At 40.5% G+C, this 21036-nt stretch overlaps 3 protein-coding genes across 4 annotated transcripts; 1 reads left to right on the top strand and 2 right to left on the bottom strand.

Annotated features, from left to right (window-relative positions):
* The first annotated feature begins 574 nt into the window (after positions 1 to 574).
* Positions 575 to 4728, top strand: LOC136069765 (protein WVD2-like 7). 2 transcript variants are annotated; one of them, XM_065778647.1, is made up of 9 exons: positions 575 to 831; positions 1263 to 1858; positions 1939 to 2304; positions 2420 to 2478; positions 2615 to 2689; positions 3108 to 3210; positions 3327 to 3389; positions 3602 to 3712; positions 4200 to 4728. In XM_065778647.1, the coding sequence occupies exons 1-9, from the start codon at positions 777 to 779 to the stop codon at positions 4416 to 4418; spliced, it is 1647 nt and encodes a 548-aa protein (XP_065634719.1). In that variant the 5' UTR covers positions 575 to 776; the 3' UTR covers positions 4419 to 4728. The 2 variants fall into 2 exon arrangements, with proteins under 2 accessions (XP_065634719.1, XP_065634718.1); XM_065778646.1 differs by lacking the exon at positions 575 to 831 and having other exon boundaries at positions 1247 to 1858; positions 3135 to 3210.
* Positions 4729 to 6801: 2073 nt separating this feature from the next.
* Positions 6802 to 10909, bottom strand: LOC136069764 (protein FAR1-RELATED SEQUENCE 12-like). Its single transcript, XM_065778645.1, has 2 exons — positions 10676 to 10909; positions 6802 to 9861 (listed from the first exon to the last, which is right to left on the bottom strand). Exon 2 carries the CDS (start codon positions 9859 to 9861, stop codon positions 7351 to 7353), a length of 2511 nt encoding a protein of 836 aa, XP_065634717.1. The 5' UTR covers positions 10676 to 10909; the 3' UTR covers positions 6802 to 7350.
* A 600-nt stretch (positions 10910 to 11509) lies between these two features.
* LOC136069763 (protein FAR1-RELATED SEQUENCE 12-like) lies at positions 11510 to 15551 on the bottom strand. Its single transcript, XM_065778644.1, has 2 exons — positions 15389 to 15551; positions 11510 to 14574 (listed from the first exon to the last, which is right to left on the bottom strand). Exon 2 carries the CDS (start codon positions 14572 to 14574, stop codon positions 12064 to 12066), a length of 2511 nt encoding a protein of 836 aa, XP_065634716.1. The 5' UTR covers positions 15389 to 15551; the 3' UTR covers positions 11510 to 12063.
* Between the last annotated feature and the right edge of the window lie 5485 nt (positions 15552 to 21036).

The following is a 21036-nucleotide window of genomic DNA, read 5'->3' as shown; positions in this document are numbered from 1 at the left end:
AAGTCATGAATGGTATACAATATAAATTATATGAGTGGTGTGAGCATGGATTGTGATAAAATGAGGACTTTATATCTTAAGATATAGTAAAATAAATTATAAAAAAATTTCCTATGTCCTTTAACATTTCTATTTATTTTCACGTGCATTTTCGTGTTAGTAAAGGCCATTGTGTTCCATAGTTTACCAAGCTATCCTACCTAGGATGTATGTCCACATTCAACAACATTTTGTTTCGTTAGTTGTTTATGGTAATGTTGCAACTACTGGTTGTTCAGCCGGTTACATCTCCACCTTCTCCAATCTAACTACCACTCACTGCCAATTCTCTCTCTCTCTCTCTCTCTCTCTCTCTCTCTCGTTAACATTAGACCAATAAATAATAATTCAACTTTAAAAGTAAAATGGACTTAATTAATGCTTAGAGTATATTGGAAGAGGACTGTTCAAATTCAAATTTAACCAACAATTGATCGTTGTAGAGATCCTGTTTTTTAATGTCAAACAAGTGGGACCCACATCAAGCTTTAAAGTGTTGGAGCTACTCCAAACATTGTTGGGAGACCCCACTTTCAGAAATAAAAGAATGCACTACACTATACTTTTTCCTCATCTGGCTGTGTCCTACTTTTCCACAAAGATAGGCTCAACGTTGCTTTCCGTTTGAATTTCAAATTTGAATCATACCCATATGAGAAAGACAACATAGAATAATAGAGAAGAAGCACAAGAGTTCTAAAGTTTGGATCTTTTGAGGTTTTAACAGTTGAATAAGCATGGGAGACTCTGCTTGTCTCATGCAACCATTCTCTTACACTGCTGGCATTCCCAATTTTTTTTTTTTTTTTGGTTTTGTTTTGTTTTTCTGACTTGGATTATATATTGGGTGCTTGCAATTCAAAGATTTTATCTTGCATTATTTTCATAATGAGGCTTCTGAAGATTTTTGCTTTGCTTTTCTTGTTTCTCTGGCAAAATTTTTGGTTGCTGAGAAACTGAGGAAAATAATAGAGCTAGAAATTGCATGTTATGCACTATTTCTGCATTTACTAGTTGAATTACCCTTACCTGAAAGTTTTAGTTATAATTGTATGAGGTTCTACTGGGTAGTACTTTCTAGCTTTCTCACTAGATTAAAACTGAGAAGTAAATTTGTTTTCCAGCACATTCTTCACCTTTCCACTGACGTGGTTTCATTAATACCAAATCTTTTGTAATTGCTCAAAATTACTATAGTTAAGTTTCAGATGGCTCTAAGAAACATTACTTACTTCAGGGAAACCCCATACATGCTCTGGGGCAGTCAATCTCATTTGGGAGATTCATGTCAGAGTCCTTAGCATGGGAGAAGTGGTCAAGCTTCTCCCACAACCGCTATGTTGAAGAAGCCGAAAGGTATGCCCGGCCTGGCTCTGTAGCTCAGAAGAAAGCTTTCTTTGAAGCTCATTACAAGAAAATTGCTGCTCAAAAGGCAGCAGCCTTGCTTGAACAAGCACATGCTGCATCAAATAATGCCTCAAAACCAGCTGAAGAAGATTTTGTTAACAATATTAGTACCAATAATTCGCAGACGACGAGTTCAAAATCCGACGAGGTTGTCAACCAACAACATGAGGTCAAGGCCCCAAATAGTGGGGCATATTCCATTGTTAATGACAATAAATATAGTTCAAATGCTGAGATAGATAAATTTGAAAGTAATATTGTGGATGTAGCTGCTCCGGAACCCAAAAACCAAGCTTTTGTGAAGAATTCTTTGGAATTTGAACAATCAAACCACCTAGATGATGCTGATAATCACACGGTAACTGAAACGGAGCTTGGGGGAACACCCCAAATGGAGAAACCTCTGTTGAAGGTAAACACTATTGATTTATGTCCATGACTTTTGGTTTTGAATTTGAGGTCATAGTGCTGACCTGACTGTTATTGCAATAGAGTTCCAAATCAAATCAAGATTCTTTGGCACCAATGAGCAAGAAGAAACCATCACTTTCTTCCTTGAAGCCGTTGATTCATAATAGAGCATCTAAGCTCCCATCTTCACCTGCCAAACACACAGTTCCAATCTGTCCCAAGAAGGATTATAATGCCACTCCAATGAACCAGAAGCCTGCAACAGACTGTACAGATAGGAAGAGATCAACTCCAAAATCAATTCATAAGTCAGTCAATTTCACTCCTATTAGAGAACTTAATAGATTCACTTCAACAGTTATGCGGAAGATTGAAAGTTCAAGAGTTGGTGCTAGTTCTTCTAAGGCATCTAAGGATTGCTCAACTCCTTTGAGGACCCCAACTATGGTGCTTTCTTATTTCCCTGCACTTGGCCAGTTGGCCACTCAATTAAATTGACCGTTTTCTTTCACTGAATGAACTACTAACTTTGCACTAAGATGAGTTCATCTTCAAACTGCAGGTATCTAAAAATGACGTAGAAAAGCAATCTTCAGCTACCCCTTGGTCAGAGAAGAGAAGGTAACTGAAATTAGTAGAATCAGAAAATAATTATATAAATAAATAAATTGAATGTTATATACCTTCCAAATGATTATGCATTTGTTTAAAACTTTGAGCTCCTGTACATAAATACTGCAACATCTATAAATCACAGGGCCAGAACACCAATCCATCCCTCAGCCTCCGGAAGTAAAACAGTCGGCCAAAGATGGCGCTTGCTCCCTTCTGAGTAAGAATATTTCACTTAGAGACATTGTTTGCATTTGTTTACTACATAGAGAATTTATGATACTAGGGACAGTAGAGCATGGAACTAGGGTTAAATAGGGCTGATATCATGAAACTAGGGATAGTATGAAAAAGAAGAGAATTACTAGCATCAGCATATCAAATCCCATTCTACTGCTAATGGAACACACGGAAATGAGTAAGAACCTATCTTAAGACTGAACAGAGAAAAAAATACTGAAGAAATTTTTCATAATTTTTGTTGAGAAGACCAAGTCAAACATTTAGTTAACTAATATTTGATGTGGACCATATCATTTTTTAACATTAAGGAGTTAAAGGCCCTTTGAGTTGTGTGTGTTTTCTTCATAAGTAAAGGTCCTTTAAGTTCTTCTGATAATAATTTTTTTTAATGCCAGTTGTTCCAAATATTTGAGTGCATGCAGAAACAAAATGCAGTCCCCAAATTTATCCACCCCTTTCAGCTTTAGGACAGAAGAAAGAGCCGAAAGAAGAAAGAAGGCAAGGGTTGATCTTGGTGCTTTCAGATTTTTATATAATGAACTTTATTTTGTGGACTACAGATATGTATCTTAAGCATTTGTATAACTCTGCTATTTCTCCTTGGTTGCTTTCAGAAGCTAGAAGAGAAATTCAATGCTAATGAGGCACAAAAGGTGCAACTGCAAACGACACTCAAGGTTATTATCTCATTACCAAGCTTCATTTGAATCCAGATATGTTTTATATGAGTTACCTAAGCATACTGTTATGTAAACTGGAATGCCATGCAGCTTCATGGGTCTAAATGGAAAATTATGGCAGTCTTTGCATTACATTGTCAGTAAAAACTATATTTAGTTGGAATAACTTGGCTCAATCAGTGACATTGAACCCATGACCATCTGTGCAGGAGAAAGCAGAAACAGAAATTAGAAAATTGCGCCAAACCCTTTGCTTCAAAGCCAGGCCACTGCCTAATTTTTACAAGGAAAGGAAAGAGCCAAAGGACGAGATAAAGAAGGTATCTTTAATCTTTGTTACCTTACTAGTCTACCTGGTATAATTAAACAGAGCTGCTGCAACAATTATTAGTGGCTCAATCGTTTACAGAGCTCTGGATAATACCTGCAATAAGTACTCACGACAGATCACAAAGCAACCAGAAATACATCAACTTAATGCAGCAGCTAGGAAATATCAATTTAAGAACATAGAACATATGGCTTTATCTAAAGTTATTCTATAGCTGAGGAAGTGTGATCATTGACTTCCTCATCACATCATGATGGGTAAGACGTGCAGGTTCTCCAAGAACAGCTGCTGCGCAAAAGTTACAGCTCATCTCCAACAATAGCTCTTGCAAAAATAACTACGACTTATTTCATAGTTCATCTTTCAAATTTTTCATATATACAGAACTTCTGCCTAAAAGCTATTCTGAGTGATGTCATTTTAGTCTACGAAAATTATGATTAATTTAGCATATTTTCCACCCTTCTTTGTTGCAGGTTCCAGTAACACATCCTCAGTCACCCATGTTAGGTAGAAAGCCCACTCGCATCATAGTAGAGAGGCCTTCAATCAAAAGAAGTGGCTCCAAGCGTGTCCAGGGAAAGGATAGTCAAACTCCGACTCGTTCTCTTACTTCACAATTTGTAGTGGATACTCCTGAGAATACATCTCCAAATATTCAGATGGATAGCCAGAACTACAAATATTACAAATAGACATGGGGAGAAGAATATCATTGAACAATGTCCAATATTATTCATTAATGCCACTGTTGCTTAAAGCTTCAAGCGACTCTCAGACTTGCATGGGGATTCTGGATTCCAAAAGGAAATTGCCAACAATATGGGACCATTTGTGTAGAGTAAATTCCAACATTTATGCAAAGTTTATTTCTAGAATTAGTACTTGGTAGACATTTATATTGTAAAATACTTTCCTTCGTCTGTACCGAATACTTTAACTATATGCATTGTGGACCTTATGAACCGCACCTACCATGCGGAGTTGTGAGGTGAATTTAGAAAAGGGTTTCATCTTATGAATATCTAGACTTGTATAGAAAAATCAAATTTGCTAGGATTTAGAGGGAACTGAAGTGGAATTCATAAGCCCTTGACAACTAGAAAATTTCAAATATATAGCCAACAACACTGTAACTGAAGAGTGGCATGCTGTGTACATATCTTAGGCACGTGTGCAGAGTGTGTTTATACCCAAGTTTTTTTGGGGAGATAAACAACAATAATTATTATCATATTAATATATCAATTAATCACACTTGTGAATACCATTGCCCGATATGGATTTACCCACTCTCATTTACAAACTTACCCTTGCAAGCCACTCTAATCTCTTCAACTATGAAAGGGAAAGTAGACAACTATCATCCACCATGCCATAACCCACAGTCAGCTCTAATACCACTTGTGGTGGAGATAAACACCTTCGAGAATTTTCAAGTGAGACCTTGATATAAGGTATTATACACCACTTTAACCCTAAAGCTTGAGCATGTATGGGTTTGAAAATTAATTTTTATATCACTCTTGTGACTAAACCTAATCTAGGACTTAAATTAGTCACACTCTCACGTGTATACACCAATATGTTCTTCTTTCTCCCCTCTCCTTCCCATTATTGTGAGTGACCATGAGGAGAACGACAGGGGGAGATTGAATCAATGATGATCACTTCATGAGCCATGGTCTTTGACCACTTGTGCTACCCTTGGAGTTTTATATCCAAGTTACTACTTGAGTTTCAAAGTGAACACCTGTTCATTTATTTCTAAAGTTTGTAGCATCCTGAAACACACATATAAGTTCATTACATTAGGCCGAAGGTCTATGCAAATTCCCCTTAGGCCTTAGCCCAACAGAGTCCCTAACACAGAGTCCACATGTTTTTTTGCTTCTGTAATCTGAAGGCAATAATTTAAATTGAAGAAAGTACTCTCGTAGTGAGGACATTCTGGCCTTTTGCCCCTTTGGGCAAAAATATTTGGCATTATGCTTATGTTTCGAAACTATATAGGTGCATGCCCTTGTTTCGATACTCGATGACTCTAAAATCGAGTTACTTAAAGTACTCGATTGGTTTAAAATCGAGTTATGCCTGATCAAATTTATAAAAATAAAAAATAAAAAAAATAAAAAAATTGCATAGAACTCGATTTTATGGAAATCAAGTTCCAAAACACCACTATAGGGCTTAAAAACGCCACTATAGGGCTCCCTGAACCTACCATGGGACAATCACACTTAGGGAAAAAAAATTTGCAGGAAAACGCCGCTATAGGGCTTTAAAACGTCACTATAGGGATTAAAAAATGCCACTATAGGGCTCCCTGAATGACACTAAAATTTTTTTGCATAAAACTCGAGTTCCATGCCATTTTTTATTTATTTTTTTATTTTTTTTTTAAGTTTGATCAAACATAACTCAATTTTAAACCAATCGAATACTTTAAGTAACTCGATTTTAGGGTCATCGAGTATCGAAACAGGGGCACGCACCTATATATTTTCGAAACAGGGGTATAATGCCAAATAATAATAAAAAGGGGGTAAAATGCCAAAATGTCCGTGGTAGTGAAATCAATTTATTTACACCTTCACACAGTTGAAGTAACAGAAATGAACAAGTACATATGACAATTAGGAAATGAATGTCACCTAGGTCAGAAAATAAGCAATGATTCATTTGCTTTTGTTTAAGTACATTAAATCTTGCTCAAATTTGGGACCTCAAGTTCAGGTTGCCATTCACCATGAAGAATGCAGCAGCCATTTTTATGAACTTGAAACTCTGCTACATAACCTAGCAAGCAACAGATTTCTATGTCAATCCACCAGCCCCAACAATAAATACATGTTTGGGGGAGAAGTAACAACATATTTCTTGGTGCATAATCAAGCTTGGCTTATTCAGTATGCATTTTAGGTAGTTACAGGTTGATTCTACAGTGGGATCGCTGTAATAATGTGAACACAGTAAAAGAGGATAAGAATTCCACAACAGAGCTTGTTTAATGATGCACCCATCTCCATAATTGGAGCCAAGAAGAAGTATGAAACTTTGAATGAAGTACTCAGATAATTAGAAATTTAGAATAATATAAACCAGATTCTTTTCCACATTTTGGATGATGAATAAAAGGGCCTTTCAACATAAACATATCTATATTGCCAAGCTACCTTTTTAGGGGAAAATAAAATAGAGAAACATTTAAATTGTTAGGTACACCTCAACTGTGCCTGCCTTTCATTTGCTTAAGGGAAGCCATCAATTTTGGTGAATGCTAGCATGAAGAGTCACCATTTCTGATTGCAAATGGTCATCTGCGGCATCAGACAAACCGATCTCCAACATTGAGTACCCGAAAGAAAACAATTTCCTTATTCATAAAAGAGGAAAAAAAAAAGGCCCCCGGGGGGGATAGAAATGAAAGAAGGTATACAGGACTATTTTGTACAATATGCACATAGTTCAGACTGCTCACTCTTTACATAAAATTTTCTTCGAGCAATTTAGTCAAATTTAGCAGCCATAAACAATAACTGTTACATGTTAGAGATCTCTTCATCAGCTTCGTTGCAGCCAACTTGTAATATTCCTATCTGGAGCCCCAAAAATTTCCTCTGTTATTCAGACTCTTGCATCTTTTGTCCACCTCTTCAGGATGTACTTAGTTGGTAGCAGCTTTATGTTCCTATAATCGAGCACTTTTAATGCATGGCTACATAAAACTCCCATAAACTCGAATTTCATACAATTACAGGCAACAGTCTCATCAGTGGAATTAAAAGTAACCGTGTACTCGCGGGGTTGCCCATATATGCTAACTTTGTACTCAAACAATGATTCACTCTCAGTACATTGGTTTACAACAATATTTAAACATGTTTCATATTCTAGCTGGAACAGTTCAAAAATTTTTGGTGTATATATATCTCTTGCCTGCTTCAACATAATTACATCCCCCATTAGTCTTGGCATATGTTGGCTCATATCAAAATTAGCTTCCAATTCTTTATAGTGCCATTCATTCACCACCTTCCCAAGATGTTTGAAAAATGGAAGCACATCTGAGTCAGACTTTAGATACTTCTTTAAGGTAGCAGTAAAATTTTCACGCAATAGTGCACTTTTTAAGTCAGCACAAAAGTTATGCCTTCCATATACTACAGCCCATTTCTCTCTACATTCAAATATCTCATGCAACCAATCATTTTCCCACAGACCATAAACGTCTAGCATAGCCTTCCATCCATTAATAAAATCCTCCTCCTCCTCATGTTCAAAAAAGCAACTGCTTAAATCATTAATGAAAGAACCTGAGTCCACAAACATGTGATTAAGTTGCTTAAGTGCATTTTGGTACACATGCCATACACACATTCGATGAGGTGTTCCAGGCAATATTAAATCAATTGCTTCAGTGATTGTTGCATCTTCATCTGTGAGGATAGTCTTTGGCTTCTTCCCAGACATTGCTTCTATGAAAGTTCGAAACAGCCATTTGAAAGATTCAACAGTTTCATCATATAAAAGTGCAGCACCAAAAATCACCATCTGCTTATGATGGTTCATCCCAATGAAAGTTGCAAAAGGTCGGCAATCTCTATATAATCTGCAAGTTGTATCAAAGCAAACCACATCACCAAAATCACTGTAGTCCACCACCATCTTTGCATCAGCCCAAAATACATTAGCTATTTGATCATCAACATCAAGTTGGATAGCATAAAAGAAAGAGGGATTTTTTAATTGTTTGCTTTGAAAATATTGCTGCATCCTTTCTGCTTCTCCTTCCCTCAACTCCCTCATACGACGGGAAGGTAGTTTATTTTTATAATCTATGGGGTCATAACCAATATACTCACAATCTCCAATCATCTTATATTGTAACTCACAGGCTGATTTTGGCTCAATCTTAGAACCATCAACAAAGTTGCCATCAACAACCTGAGCTACAGCTAGTCTCTTTTGAGATCGTAACATGCGAATTCTACATGCTGCAACAAGCTCATGATTGTGCTTTTCTTCAAAGTGAGTGACACGATATTTACCATCAGGCTGACGAGAAATGACAAGTTGTGCCAAACAGCCAATTCTTGTTTCCTTTCGAGGTCTCTTCACATTCATATCCCGCTTGTCCTTCTGTCTAAAACCTTCTCTAAAACACGTAAACCGTCTAGATGCCACAGCACCATCTATCTTACTCCTATTTACATAATCTTTCCGGACACTGAACCCTACCCGTCCAGCATATGTATTGTAAAACTCATAGGCATGATCCTCTGAGTCAAATCCCATCCCAAGTTTTGGTACCCCATCCATCCCAGAATGACTGGTTGAATCAGCTTCGACTGCTTGAGCAAATTTTAATCTCTTTTGTGAAGGTAACTTATGAGCTGTAGATGGTGTAACAAACTCATGATTGTGCTTTGTCTCAAAATGAGTGACACGAAACTTACCATTAGGCTGACGTGCAATAGTCATATGTGCCAAGCAACCAGTTCTTGTTTCCTGCCGGGATTTCCTCACATTTGAATTATATTTGGTAGGCCGATAACCTTGTCTGTAGCAAGTGTACCTTCTAGAGACAACTGCACCATTTACCCTACTTTTGTTTACAAAATCTTTTCGAATGCTGAAACCTTCCAGAACAGCATATCTACTGTAACACTTATACGCATCATCTTCTGATTCAAACTCCATGCCAACTTTTGGTATCACATATACATCATCCTCACTCTTTACAACTACACTGACCCCTGCAGAGATAGCATTTGGGTTCTGACACTCCTGCTCACCAGCAACGTCCATCTCAAACTTGCTAACATTGGAAACCCTTGGGATCTGACAGTCTTCACCATCAATTTCCTCCTGACTTTTGTCAACAGAAGAAACACTTGGAGTCTCAGAATCATGATCACTGTCAATAACTACCTGACTCTTGTCAACAGAAGAAACAGTTGGACTTTGACTCTCACGCTCACCACCAATAACCACCTGACCCTGTTCAACAAAGGATTCTTTTGGGCTCTGAGATTCCTGCTCTGTATCAATCACGAATGTGGACGATGTTTGACATTCATTTTCGATATCCTTTTCCCGTGGATGACCTGTTATATCAGGTTCGCCACTGCCCATCTGATGTTCAGTAGACAAGGGGCAAAAATTAATTGAGACAAACATACAGCAGTAACTGATGAAGAACAACCTTTCATAGTTTTATAATTCATGTTAACACGCAACTCAAAGTTACATACTGATGTATACACATCAAACATTGAGCATGTCCAGTAGATTCAATAACAGAAGGCAACAGGAAAAGAATCCTCCCCATCCTCCACACCATTAAGTATTTAAAAAAAAAAAAAAAAGACACAGAAGGAAGCTGCATAAAATTGTTACCAATGCTCAACAACAGAACCTAGTCTTCAACCATGTCCCCCTTCATAGTTGAGCACCACAATGAGCCTCAAAAAAATCTAAAGCATAGTATAATATCAAAATGAAGATTCTTGAACTCCTATTCTCAACAAAAAACTGCCAAACCAACATAGTATTAGTTAGTACCAGCCCATCAATGTTCCATACACTTTCTATGTGAACTTCTAACTGATTCCTAGTACAAAATCAACATGGGTACATTCTTTTTGGCGTGAAAATCAATATGTGTATGCATGTCTGAGTCTCTGTCAGCGTTCCTAGGTAGCATGCTTATAGCAAATTCTTCATACTATAATATGAAATTAAACAAACCTTCAATAAAATACAGCATCAAACACAATAGGAAAAAAAAAAGCTATAGCCAATTGGATAAACGTTAATGCTCAGCTGGGTTACTCACTAAATAAATTAAATATATTTCAATATCCTATAAAACCAAAATAAAATAAAGAACTAATTTTTTTCTCTCAAAAACATATATTAGTAGCTGACAATAATTCAGTTGCAGTACCTGAGAGATGAAAGGTGATGGGAATTCGGTGAGACGGCGGTGCAAACTTTATGATGCGGCGGCGGTTTTTTTTTTTTAACGGTCCAGATTTAGTCTGAGTTTGGTGAATGGTTAGATGTGTTGGGTAGGCAGAGGAATCAGAAGAATTGTAGAGAGATAAGGGGTTTTCTCGGCGGTTCGGTTTGGAGATTTGGGGAAAATAAGAAATGCGAAACTTGGTACCGATCGAACCTGACGTGTGTTGTCGTGGCAGTTTGTTAGTGGTTAGCAACAAATTGCACCTTAAGGCACTGTTTGGAGTTGAGACGATCCTGTGTTGTGTACATGCCATGAAATCTTAATCTTTTTTGCAATGGGTCCAATGGGTGTCATTACTGTTTACTACGGCTGTAAATAAATTATTTCGCTTAAGGTAAAATATTATTTTAGTCTTTAAATTTTATTAAAAATTTATTTTTTTATTTTAAATTTTAAAAATTTGTTTTCCGTTTTTAAATTATTAAAAATATTTTATTTATATTTTTAAATTTTATTAAAAATTTGTTTTTTATCTTTAAACTATTGATTTTTTTTTTCTTTCATTTCTATTGTTGTGTCTAAACTATTGAAAAAACTCTTTNAGTAACAACATATTTCTTGGTGCATAATCAAGCTTGGCTTATTCAGTATGCATTTTAGGTAGTTACAGGTTGATTCTACAGTGGGATCGCTGTAATAATGTGAACACAGTAAAAGAGGATAAGAATTCCACAACAGAGCTTGTTTAATGATGCACCCATCTCCATAATTGGAGCCAAGAAGAAGTATGAAACTCTGAATGAAGTACTCAGATAATTAGAAATTTAGAATAATATAAACCAGATTCTTTTCCACATTTTGGATGATGAATAAAAGGGCCTTTCAACATAAACATATCTATATTGCCAAGCTACCTTTTTAGGGGAAAATAAAATAGAGAAACATTTAAATTGTTAGGTACACCTCAACTGTGCCTGCCTTTCATTTGCTTAAGGGAAGCCATCAATTTTGGTGAATGCTAGCATGAAGAGTCACCATTTCTGATTGCAAATGGTCATCTGCGGCATCAGACAAACCGATCTCCAACATTGAGTACCCGAAAGAAAACAATTTCCTTATTCATAAAAGAGGAAAAAAAAAGGCCCCCGGGAGGGGGGGGGATAGAAATGAAAGAAGGTATACAGGACTATTTTGTACAATATGCGCATAGTTCAGACTGCTCACTCTTTACATAAATTTTTTTTTGAGCAATTTAGTCAAATTTAGCAGCCATAAACAATAACTGTTACATGTTAGAGATCTCTTCATCAGCTTCGTTGCAGCCAACTTGTAATATTCCTATCTGGAGCCCAAAAAATTTCCTCTGTTATTCAGACTCTTGCATCTTTTGTCCACCTCTTCAGGATGTACTTGGTTGGTAGCAGCTTTATGTTCCTATAATCGAGCACTTTTAATGCATGGCTACATAAAACTCCCATAAACTCGAATTTCATACAATTACAGGCAACAGTCTCATCAGTGGAATTAAAAGTAACCGTGTACTCGCGGGGTTGCCCATATATGCTAACTTTGTACTCAAACAATGATTCACTCTCAGTACATTGGTTTACAACAATATTTAAACATGTTTCATATTCTAGCTGGAACAGTTCAAAAATTTTTGGTGTATATATATCTCTTGCCTGCTTCAACATAATTACATCCCCCATTAGTCTTGGCATATGTTGGCTCATATCAAAATTAGCTTCCAATTCTTTATAGTGCCATTCATTCACCACCTTCCCAAGATGTTTGAAAAATGGAAGCACATCTGAGTCAGACTTTAGATACTTCTTTAAGGTAGCAGTAAAATTTTCACGCAATAGTGCACTTTTTAAGTCAGCACAAAAGTTATGCCTTCCATATACTACAGCCCATTTCTCTCTACATTCAAATATCTCATGCAACCAATCATTTTCCCACAGACCATAAACGTCTAGCATAGCCTTCCATCCATTAATAAAATCCTCCTCCTCCTCATGTTCAAAAAAGCAACTGCTTAAATCATTAATGAAAGAACCTGAGTCCACAAACATGTGATTAAGTTGCTTAAGTGCATTTTGGTACACATGCCATACACACATTCGATGAGGTGTTCCAGGCAATATTAAATCAATTGCTTCAGTGATTGTTGCATCTTCATCTGTGAGGATAGTCTTTGGCTTCTTCCCAGACATTGCTTCTATGAAAGTTCGAAACAGCCATTTGAAAGATTCAACAGTTTCATCATATAAAAGTGCAGCACCAAAAATCACCATCTGCTTATGATGGTTCATCCCAATGAAAGTTGCAAAAGGTCGGCAATCTCTATATAATCTGCAAGTTGTATCAAAGCAAACCACATCACCAAAATCACTGTAGTCCACCACCATCTTTGCATCAGCCCAAAATACATTAGCTATTTGATCATCAACATCAAGTTGGATAGCATAAAAGAAAGAGGGATTTTTTAATTGTTTGCTTTGAAAATATTGCTGCATCCTTTCTGCTTCTCCTTCCCTCAACTCCCTCATACGACGGGAAGGTAGTTTATTTTTATAATCTATGGGGTCATAACCAATATACTCACAATCTCCAATCATCTTATATTGTAACTCACAGGCTGATTTTGGCTCAATCTTAGAACCATCAACAAAGTTGCCATCAACAACCTGAGCTACAGCTAGTCTCTTTTGAGATCGTAACATGCGAATTCTACATGCTGCAACAAGCTCATGATTGTGCTTTTCTTCAAAGTGAGTGACACGATATTTACCATCAGGCTGACGAGAAATGACAAGTTGTGCCAAACAGCCAATTCTTGTTTCCTTTCGAGGTCTCTTCACATTCATATCCCGCTTGTCCTTCTGTCTAAAACCTTCTCTAAAACACGTAAACCGTCTAGATGCCACAGCACCATCTATCTTACTCCTATTTACATAATCTTTCCGGACACTGAACCCTACCCGTCCAGCATATGTATTGTAAAACTCATAGGCATGATCCTCTGAGTCAAATCCCATCCCAAGTTTTGGTACCCCATCCATCCCAGAATGACTGGTTGAATCAGCTTCGACTGCTTGAGCAAATTTTAATCTCTTTTGTGAAGGTAACTTATGAGCTGTAGATGGTGTAACAAACTCATGATTGTGCTTTGTCTCAAAATGAGTGACACGAAACTTACCATTAGGCTGACGTGCAATAGTCATATGTGCCAAGCAACCAGTTCTTGTTTCCTGCCGGGATTTCCTCACATTTGAATTATATTTGGTAGGCCGATAACCTTGTCTGTAGCAAGTGTACCTTCTAGAGACAACTGCACCATTTACCCTACTTTTGTTTACAAAATCTTTTCGAATGCTGAAACCTTCCAGAACAGCATATCTACTGTAACACTTATACGCATCATCTTCTGATTCAAACTCCATGCCAACTTTTGGTATCACATATACATCATCCTCACTCTTTACAACTACACTGACCCCTGCAGAGATAGCATTTGGGTTCTGACACTCCTGCTCACCAGCAACGTCCATCTCAAACTTGCTAACATTGGAAACCCTTGGGATCTGACAGTCTTCACCATCAATTTCCTCCTGACTTTTGTCAACAGAAGAAACACTTGGAGTCTCAGAATCATGATCACTGTCAATAACTACCTGACTCTTGTCAACAGAAGAAACAGTTGGACTTTGACTCTCACGCTCACCACCAATAACCACCTGACCCCGTTCAACAAAGGATTCTTTTGGGCTCTGAGATTCCTGCTCTGTATCAATCACGAATGTGGACGATGTTTGACATTCATTTTCGATATCCTTTTCCCGTGGATGACCTGTTATATCAGGTTCGCCACTGCCCATCTGATGTTCAGTAGACAAGGGGCAAAAATTAATTGAGACAAACATACAGCAGTAACTGATGAAGAACAACCTTTGATAGTTTTATAATTCATGTTAACACGCAACTCAAAGTTACATACTGATGTATACACATCAAACATTGAGCATGTCCAGTAGATTCAATAACAGAAGGCAACAGGAAAAGAATCCTCCCCATCCTCCACACCATTAAGTATTTAAAAAAAAAAAAAAAAGACACAGAAGGAAGCTGCATAAAATTGTTACCAATGCTCAACAACAGAACCTAGTCTTCAACCATGTCCCCCTTCATAGTTGAGCACCACAATGAGCCTCAAAAAAATCTAAAGCATAGTATAATATCAAAATGAAGATTCTTGAACTCCTATTCTCAACAAAAAACTGCCAAACCAACATAGTATTAGTTAGTACCAGCCCATCAATGTTCCATACACTTTCTATGTGAACTTCTAACTGATTCCTAGTACAAAATCAACATGGGTACATTCTTTTTGGCGTGAAAATCAATATGTGTATGCATGTCTGAGTCTCTGTCAGCGTTCCTAGGTAGCATGCTTATAGCAAATTCTTCATACTATAATATGAAATTAAACAAACCTTCAATAAAATACAGCATCAAACACAATAGGAAAAAAAAAAGCTATAGCCAATTGGATAAACGTTAATGCTCAGCTGGGTTACTCACTAAATAAATTAAATATATTTCAATATCCTATAAAACCAAAATAAAATAAAGAACTAATTTTTTTCTCTCAAAAACATATATTAGTAGCTGACAATAATTCAGTTGCAGTACCTGAGAGATGAAAGGTGATGGGAATTCGGTGAGACGGCGGTGCAAACTTTATGATGCGGCGGCGGTTTTTTTTTTTTAACGGTCGAGATTTAGTCTGAGTTTGGTGAATGGTTAGATGTGTTGGGTAGGCAGAGGAATCAGAAGAATTGTAGAGAGATAAGGGGTTTTCGGGAAGGCCGACGACTACACGGACTTTATACCAACAGGAATTTCTGCATCTCTATTCGCATCTTCCTTGTGGATTGTGGGTTGATTTCAGTGTGGCTGAACTGGGCTATGGTAGCTGGGCTGCAGTGGGTTTTGTGATTTGATATCAGTGAGTTTTAATTTTGTTGGGTTTTGATTGATTTTGGTGGGATTTGATTTTTGTGGTTGGGTTCGTGGGTTGATCGGAGTGGCTTTAGGTGCTGGTTGTGGATGGGTATGGGTTATGGTGTTGGTGGTGGATTGATTTTGGGTTGGGGTTCACGGTGATGTAAGGTAGGTGGGTGAGTGGGTTTTGGTTGATGGTGGGTATGGTTTGTGGTGGTGGTGGCTAGTGGTGGGTTGATTTTGGGTTGGGGTTTACAGTGGTGGCAGGTGGGTGGGGGAGTGGGTTTTGGTTTATGGTGGTTGATGGTGGTTGGGTTTGAGGTTGTGGGTGGTGGTGGTGGCTGTGGTGGCTATGGCTGTGGTTGTGGCTGTGGCTGTAATGACAATGGGTGTGGGCAGTGATGCTTCAGCGATGGAGATGGGTGAGAGGCTTGGTGAAGCTTCAGCAATGGAGGATGGTATGTGATGTTGATGTTGATGTTGGGAGGAGGATGGTGTTTGGGTCTGAAGAGAGGAGAGAGCAAATGGAGAAATAGAGAAGGAAGAGAGAGAAGATTTCGAGGGAAAAAACATCATAAAATATTATTATTATTTTTACAATACTGCTACAGTACAATTCTATCTTTAGAATTGTACTATAGCATTATTGCAAAAAAAAATTGCAATATTTTCCTTTAGAGTTTTCTGATGTAGACCAATTTGGGGGTGCAAATGCCAAATTCTCCTTACATTTGGCATTTGCATTCCCTAATGCTAATGCTCTTAGAATTGCACTGTAGCACAATTCTAAAACAAAAAACTAATATTTTATTACGTCTCTCTCTCTATTCGACTCTCAATCTCTAATTCTCTCTCCTTTCAATCCTCACTCACTCTCTCTCTTCAGACTCAAAACTCCATAGCCACCAAAACTCCAGATTAGTGTGGTGGAGTGGAGATCGGTGTTTAGGGTTTGGCACAGAGATCGGTGTTTAGGTGTGGTGTGGAGATCGGCGTTGGATTGTAGGTTTGTCGTGGGTTGCGTGGGTTCAGATCAGTGTGGGTTTAGGTGTGGTGTGGAGATCGGCGTTGGGCTGTGGGTTTGCCATGGGTTGTGTGGGTTCGGATCGGCGTGGGTGATTGGTGTTTGGGTGATCGGTGTTTGGTGTTTGATGGTCTAATTTTTTTTTTTTTTTGGGGTGTTGATGGTAGATTATGGGTTGCTGGTGGTGGTGGTGGTGTCAGGTGTGTGTAGTGCAGCGGTGGTGGGTGGTGGTAGGCATGTGGTGATGGTGTTTTTAGTAAAATTTGTGGTTGGTGAACAGAAAGAACGAGAAAGAAAGAATAAATGATGGTAATTGGGGGATATATTATTTTATTATGTAGATGTATTATTTTAATGAGTAGAATAAGAAAGTAAAAGTTTGAGATACTGGAGGTGTAGGGACCAGATTTGAGCACTTCTACGGGTTGAGAGAGTGGACCCAAGCCCAGCTTGCCCTTCAATGAATTTATAGAGAGTGGGCTCAAGAACTAGGCCCTAGTAAAGAATGTAACTGCCCTACATGGTTGCATGTGGGCTTAACAACCTAAACATGAATTGGGGTATACAATGATGCTCCTCGGACTTATCTTCCGGAGCTTGGAGTTCTTATTATTTCTTTGAAGATTGGTTACAAGGGTTGAGCCAATACAAGTTGCTACAGTACTTCTTAATGCAGATTTTCCGTCCCCCTTTCAAGAGAGACTCCGTACATTATATATACCTCTCTCAACTGATCCTAACCCTACATTCGTTGATCAGCCAGGCCACTACTTGAGAGCCTGTCCCATCAGCCGCATTCTCATTCCTCCTGTGGGTTGCAGCACCCAAGACAGCACTGTTCAGGAGTCCTATCCTCATTAATGCGGCCAGGACGTTAGTTGAGGGCATTTAATGTGGAGGTGACAGCTCGCCTTAGACTTGCTCCTTCACCGTGCTCCCGTCGCCGACGCGTGGCGCTTGCCCTTTCCTCCTCGGGTATTCAAGAAGACCCCTCTTTGGTGGAGTGGTGCTCATGTACTTCTGAGGTCTCGGATGTCTGAGGACGGGGTCGTCCTTGGATATGTTCTTTGGGGGCTAGACACCGTACTTTCATCCTCGGACCCCACATGCATCCTCGGCACGGGCCTCTGGGCCTGGTTTGAGGTGGGCTGAGGCTGCCTGATTTTCTGGCCCCACAATAGCCCCTCAAAATCTTGCTGCACGCATCCTCGGGCCTGCACCGTACCCAGTCGAGCCTTACCCCCCGTCAGTACTGGGGTCTATTCATCTGCCCAAGGCGCGTTGCTGACGTTTCGGAGCGCGTAACGTGCCCTTCATTAAATTCAGGCGGCTCTGTGCTCCCCACGTTCAACGAGGCGTTACCAATCTAACGGTGGAGGTTCGTCTCGCATTTATGGGTGGAAAAACCCGTATGGTTCTTCGATTTGGGGTATAAATACCCATTCGAACTGCTTCTTCCTGTTTCTTATTTGCAATCAAGAATTCTCGCGTGTCCATCCTGAGTTCAACCACACTCTCACTTACATCTCCAGCACAAAAAGCCTGTCCGAGGAGCTCCTCCTCTTTCCAGTAAGTCACTCTATCCCTCTCTGAGCTCTCTTCCTCTTTACCCCTTCTTCTCATTCATCTGTTCTTTCTTAGTTCCTTTAGGCATCAATTGGGATGGGTAGATTTAAGAAATACGTCTACATTGAGGAGGCGATGGAGAAATTCATCGCCGACTATGGGATACCTAACAATGTAGGTCTGAGGTACTGTGAGGATGGGGATTGGCTCCTTCAAAGACAGGAAGGCGAAGTGGTGATTCCCATTATCGCCTTCCTCCAAGGGGGTATGAGGATCCCCATGGGGCCGGTGATGAGGGGCTACCTTACGCACTTCCGGCTAGCCCCCACCTAGTGCGCAATGAATGTCTTCAGGATTTTGGGCTGTGTGGACACCCTGAACGAGAAGATGGGGCTGAGATTGACCCATCATGACGTGAACTGGTGTTACAACCTTCAGCTCCTTAAGGGCAAGTCCTATTACCTGAAGACAAGAGATGACAGGGTACGGCTCATCCAGTACCTCCCTGAATCTAGTAAGGGGTTGAACGAGGATTTCCTTATCGTGTCCGGGGAGTGGCACGATGGCCTTCACTGCTCAACGACAGAGGGAATACCAGGTGGGGCAGTGGGAGTAGGAGGGGGTTCAAGTTCTCTTGTCTTTTTCCTCTTTTTTTTTTTTTTTGGTTACTAATGTGAAGGTGTTTTCTCCCTGCAGACCCACACGCCTTTGAGCGCCACTTCCACCTGGTCAACAGGGAGGATTTGCAGAAGGTACTGAGGGCGTCAGTTTTTGTAAACCAGGACGACCATCAAGTTAGAGCCGCCCACAAAATCTTGGGGTACACTCTTGTTCAGAAATCATTCCCGGTTCCGAAGCACGTGATCCGAGCGAACGATCCTCGGCTACAGAAAATTACTGTGACCGAGGACGGGTTTCTGTTCCCCGATGAGCCCTCTGATCCAGAAGTTGTCACCTTAGCGGTCCCCTCTTCCTCCCATATATTTGCTGAGGCTACAGAGGAGGATCCAGAGCGGGAAGAGGAAGCGTTTGACGTTTTCGACCAGTTCCATCAGTCCGAGGACCCTCCCGGAGACTTGGGCGACCTTTGTTTGACCGAAGCAGACCTTCTTGCTTCAGAAGCCTCTCCTCCGCCAACGATGGGTTACAAGAGGAAACCCCACACCAGCCTGTTGGACCTGATCGAAGGCTAGCCGGGGAAGTCCCAACAAAAGCTTCCCCCTCCTCCTTCCAAGACTCAGTCTGTTCAGACTAGGTCGACTTCCGCCTAGCAGAAGCTTCCCCCTCCTCCTCCTCCTCCTCCTCCTCAGACGAGCCTGCCTTCTGGGTTCGTGCCCGCCGACCCCAAAAAGAAGAAGGACAAGGGCAAAAAGCTTATGGAGGATAAGCCAGTGTCCTCGCAAGATGAGGACAACACTCTGCGGCCGTCCAAGCAGATTAGGATAGGCGGCAAGAGCCAGGATAGGCAGGTCGTCACCACCCCGTCCGAGGTTCAGGCCTGGCTTCCAGCCCCAATGCTCCATGAGGAGCCCTTGAGGGATGACGCCTCCCTCAGAGACTTCAATGAGGGCGAAGGTGCGCACGTGGCAGACGCGCTGGAGAGGTGCCTGCTGCTCCTGGTGGACATGGCCGAGCTGGATTCTTTGAGGATCAAGCAGGTCTTCCTCAACCTCAAGCGTTATCTGGGGATGGTAAGAACTCTGATTTCAACTCTTCCTTTTTTTTTCCCCTTTTTTTTTTTTTTTGAGATGGGCTTATAGTGCATTGGTTACTTTGGCAGGCTGTCCAAGCTACCTATAGGTTGGAGGCGGCGGCCAACGACCAGGGGAAGGCCCTCGACCTGGAGCGTGAGAGGCGCTTTCAGGCCATCCGGACCCTCAAGACCTCTGAGGCTGACCTCGCCAAGGCTAGGGAGGAGTTGAAGGCGATGACCAGGGCTCGGGACAGCGCGGAGTCGGGTCTCGCTGGTGCCCAGAACCAGGCCAGGGAGCAGATGAGGTGTCTGGGCAAGGCGGAGGAGCAGCTGAGGATCGCGAAAGAGCTGATCGCAGATCTACAAGCTAAAGTGGCTGCTGTCGGGGGGGCCTAAAGGGAGGCAGAGTGGGCTAAAGACGAGGCCCATCGAGCTAAGGCCGAGGCGTATTTTGGCAGGGAGAAGGCCCTAGCTGCCAAGGAGGAAGCCGAGGCTGCAGCCTATGCTGAAGGGGTGGCCGAGATAGAGGCTGCTTATAAAGCTCAAGTTCCGGGGGTATGTAGGCGCTATTGCTCCCAGATCTGGGCTGAGGCCCTCAAACAAGCTGGGGTGGAGGCCTCGTCCGACCTGTGGAAGGCGAAAAGCATATACTACCCCCCTGCCATCTGCGAGGCCGCCCCTGATGGCGCCGAGGTTGGGGAGGTTGTTGAGGAGGTAGGGACTGCTGAACCAAGGGAGGACCCAAGCGAGGAGGCGCCCCAAGAGGTAGCGGACGTCCCTTCTGATACCCAGATCCCCGCCACCGAGGAAGCAGCCATACTCGCCGTACCTCTGCAGGCTATCCCCTTAGGCTAGAGCTTAGAGGACCTTGAGGTTGCCTCTATCCAGCCATCTACCGGGGGTGAGACTGAGCAGAAGGAATAAATCCCTTGGCGTCTCGGTCCAATTTGCCTTTGCTGTTCGCTTGATCTTTTCCTATCGTTTTTTTTTTTTTTTTTTTTTTCTTCTTCCTTTTTTTTTTTTTTTTTTTTTTTTTTTTTTTTTTTTTTTTTT

The sequence above is a fragment of the Quercus suber genome, unplaced genomic scaffold (genome assembly GCF_002906115.3).
Source record: "Quercus suber isolate HL8 unplaced genomic scaffold, Cork oak 2.0 scaffold_188, whole genome shotgun sequence".
NCBI lineage: Eukaryota > Viridiplantae > Streptophyta > Magnoliopsida > Fagales > Fagaceae > Quercus > Quercus suber.
The sequence above is the reverse complement of the archived record's forward strand: the minus strand, read 5'-3'. Positions and strand labels throughout refer to the sequence as shown.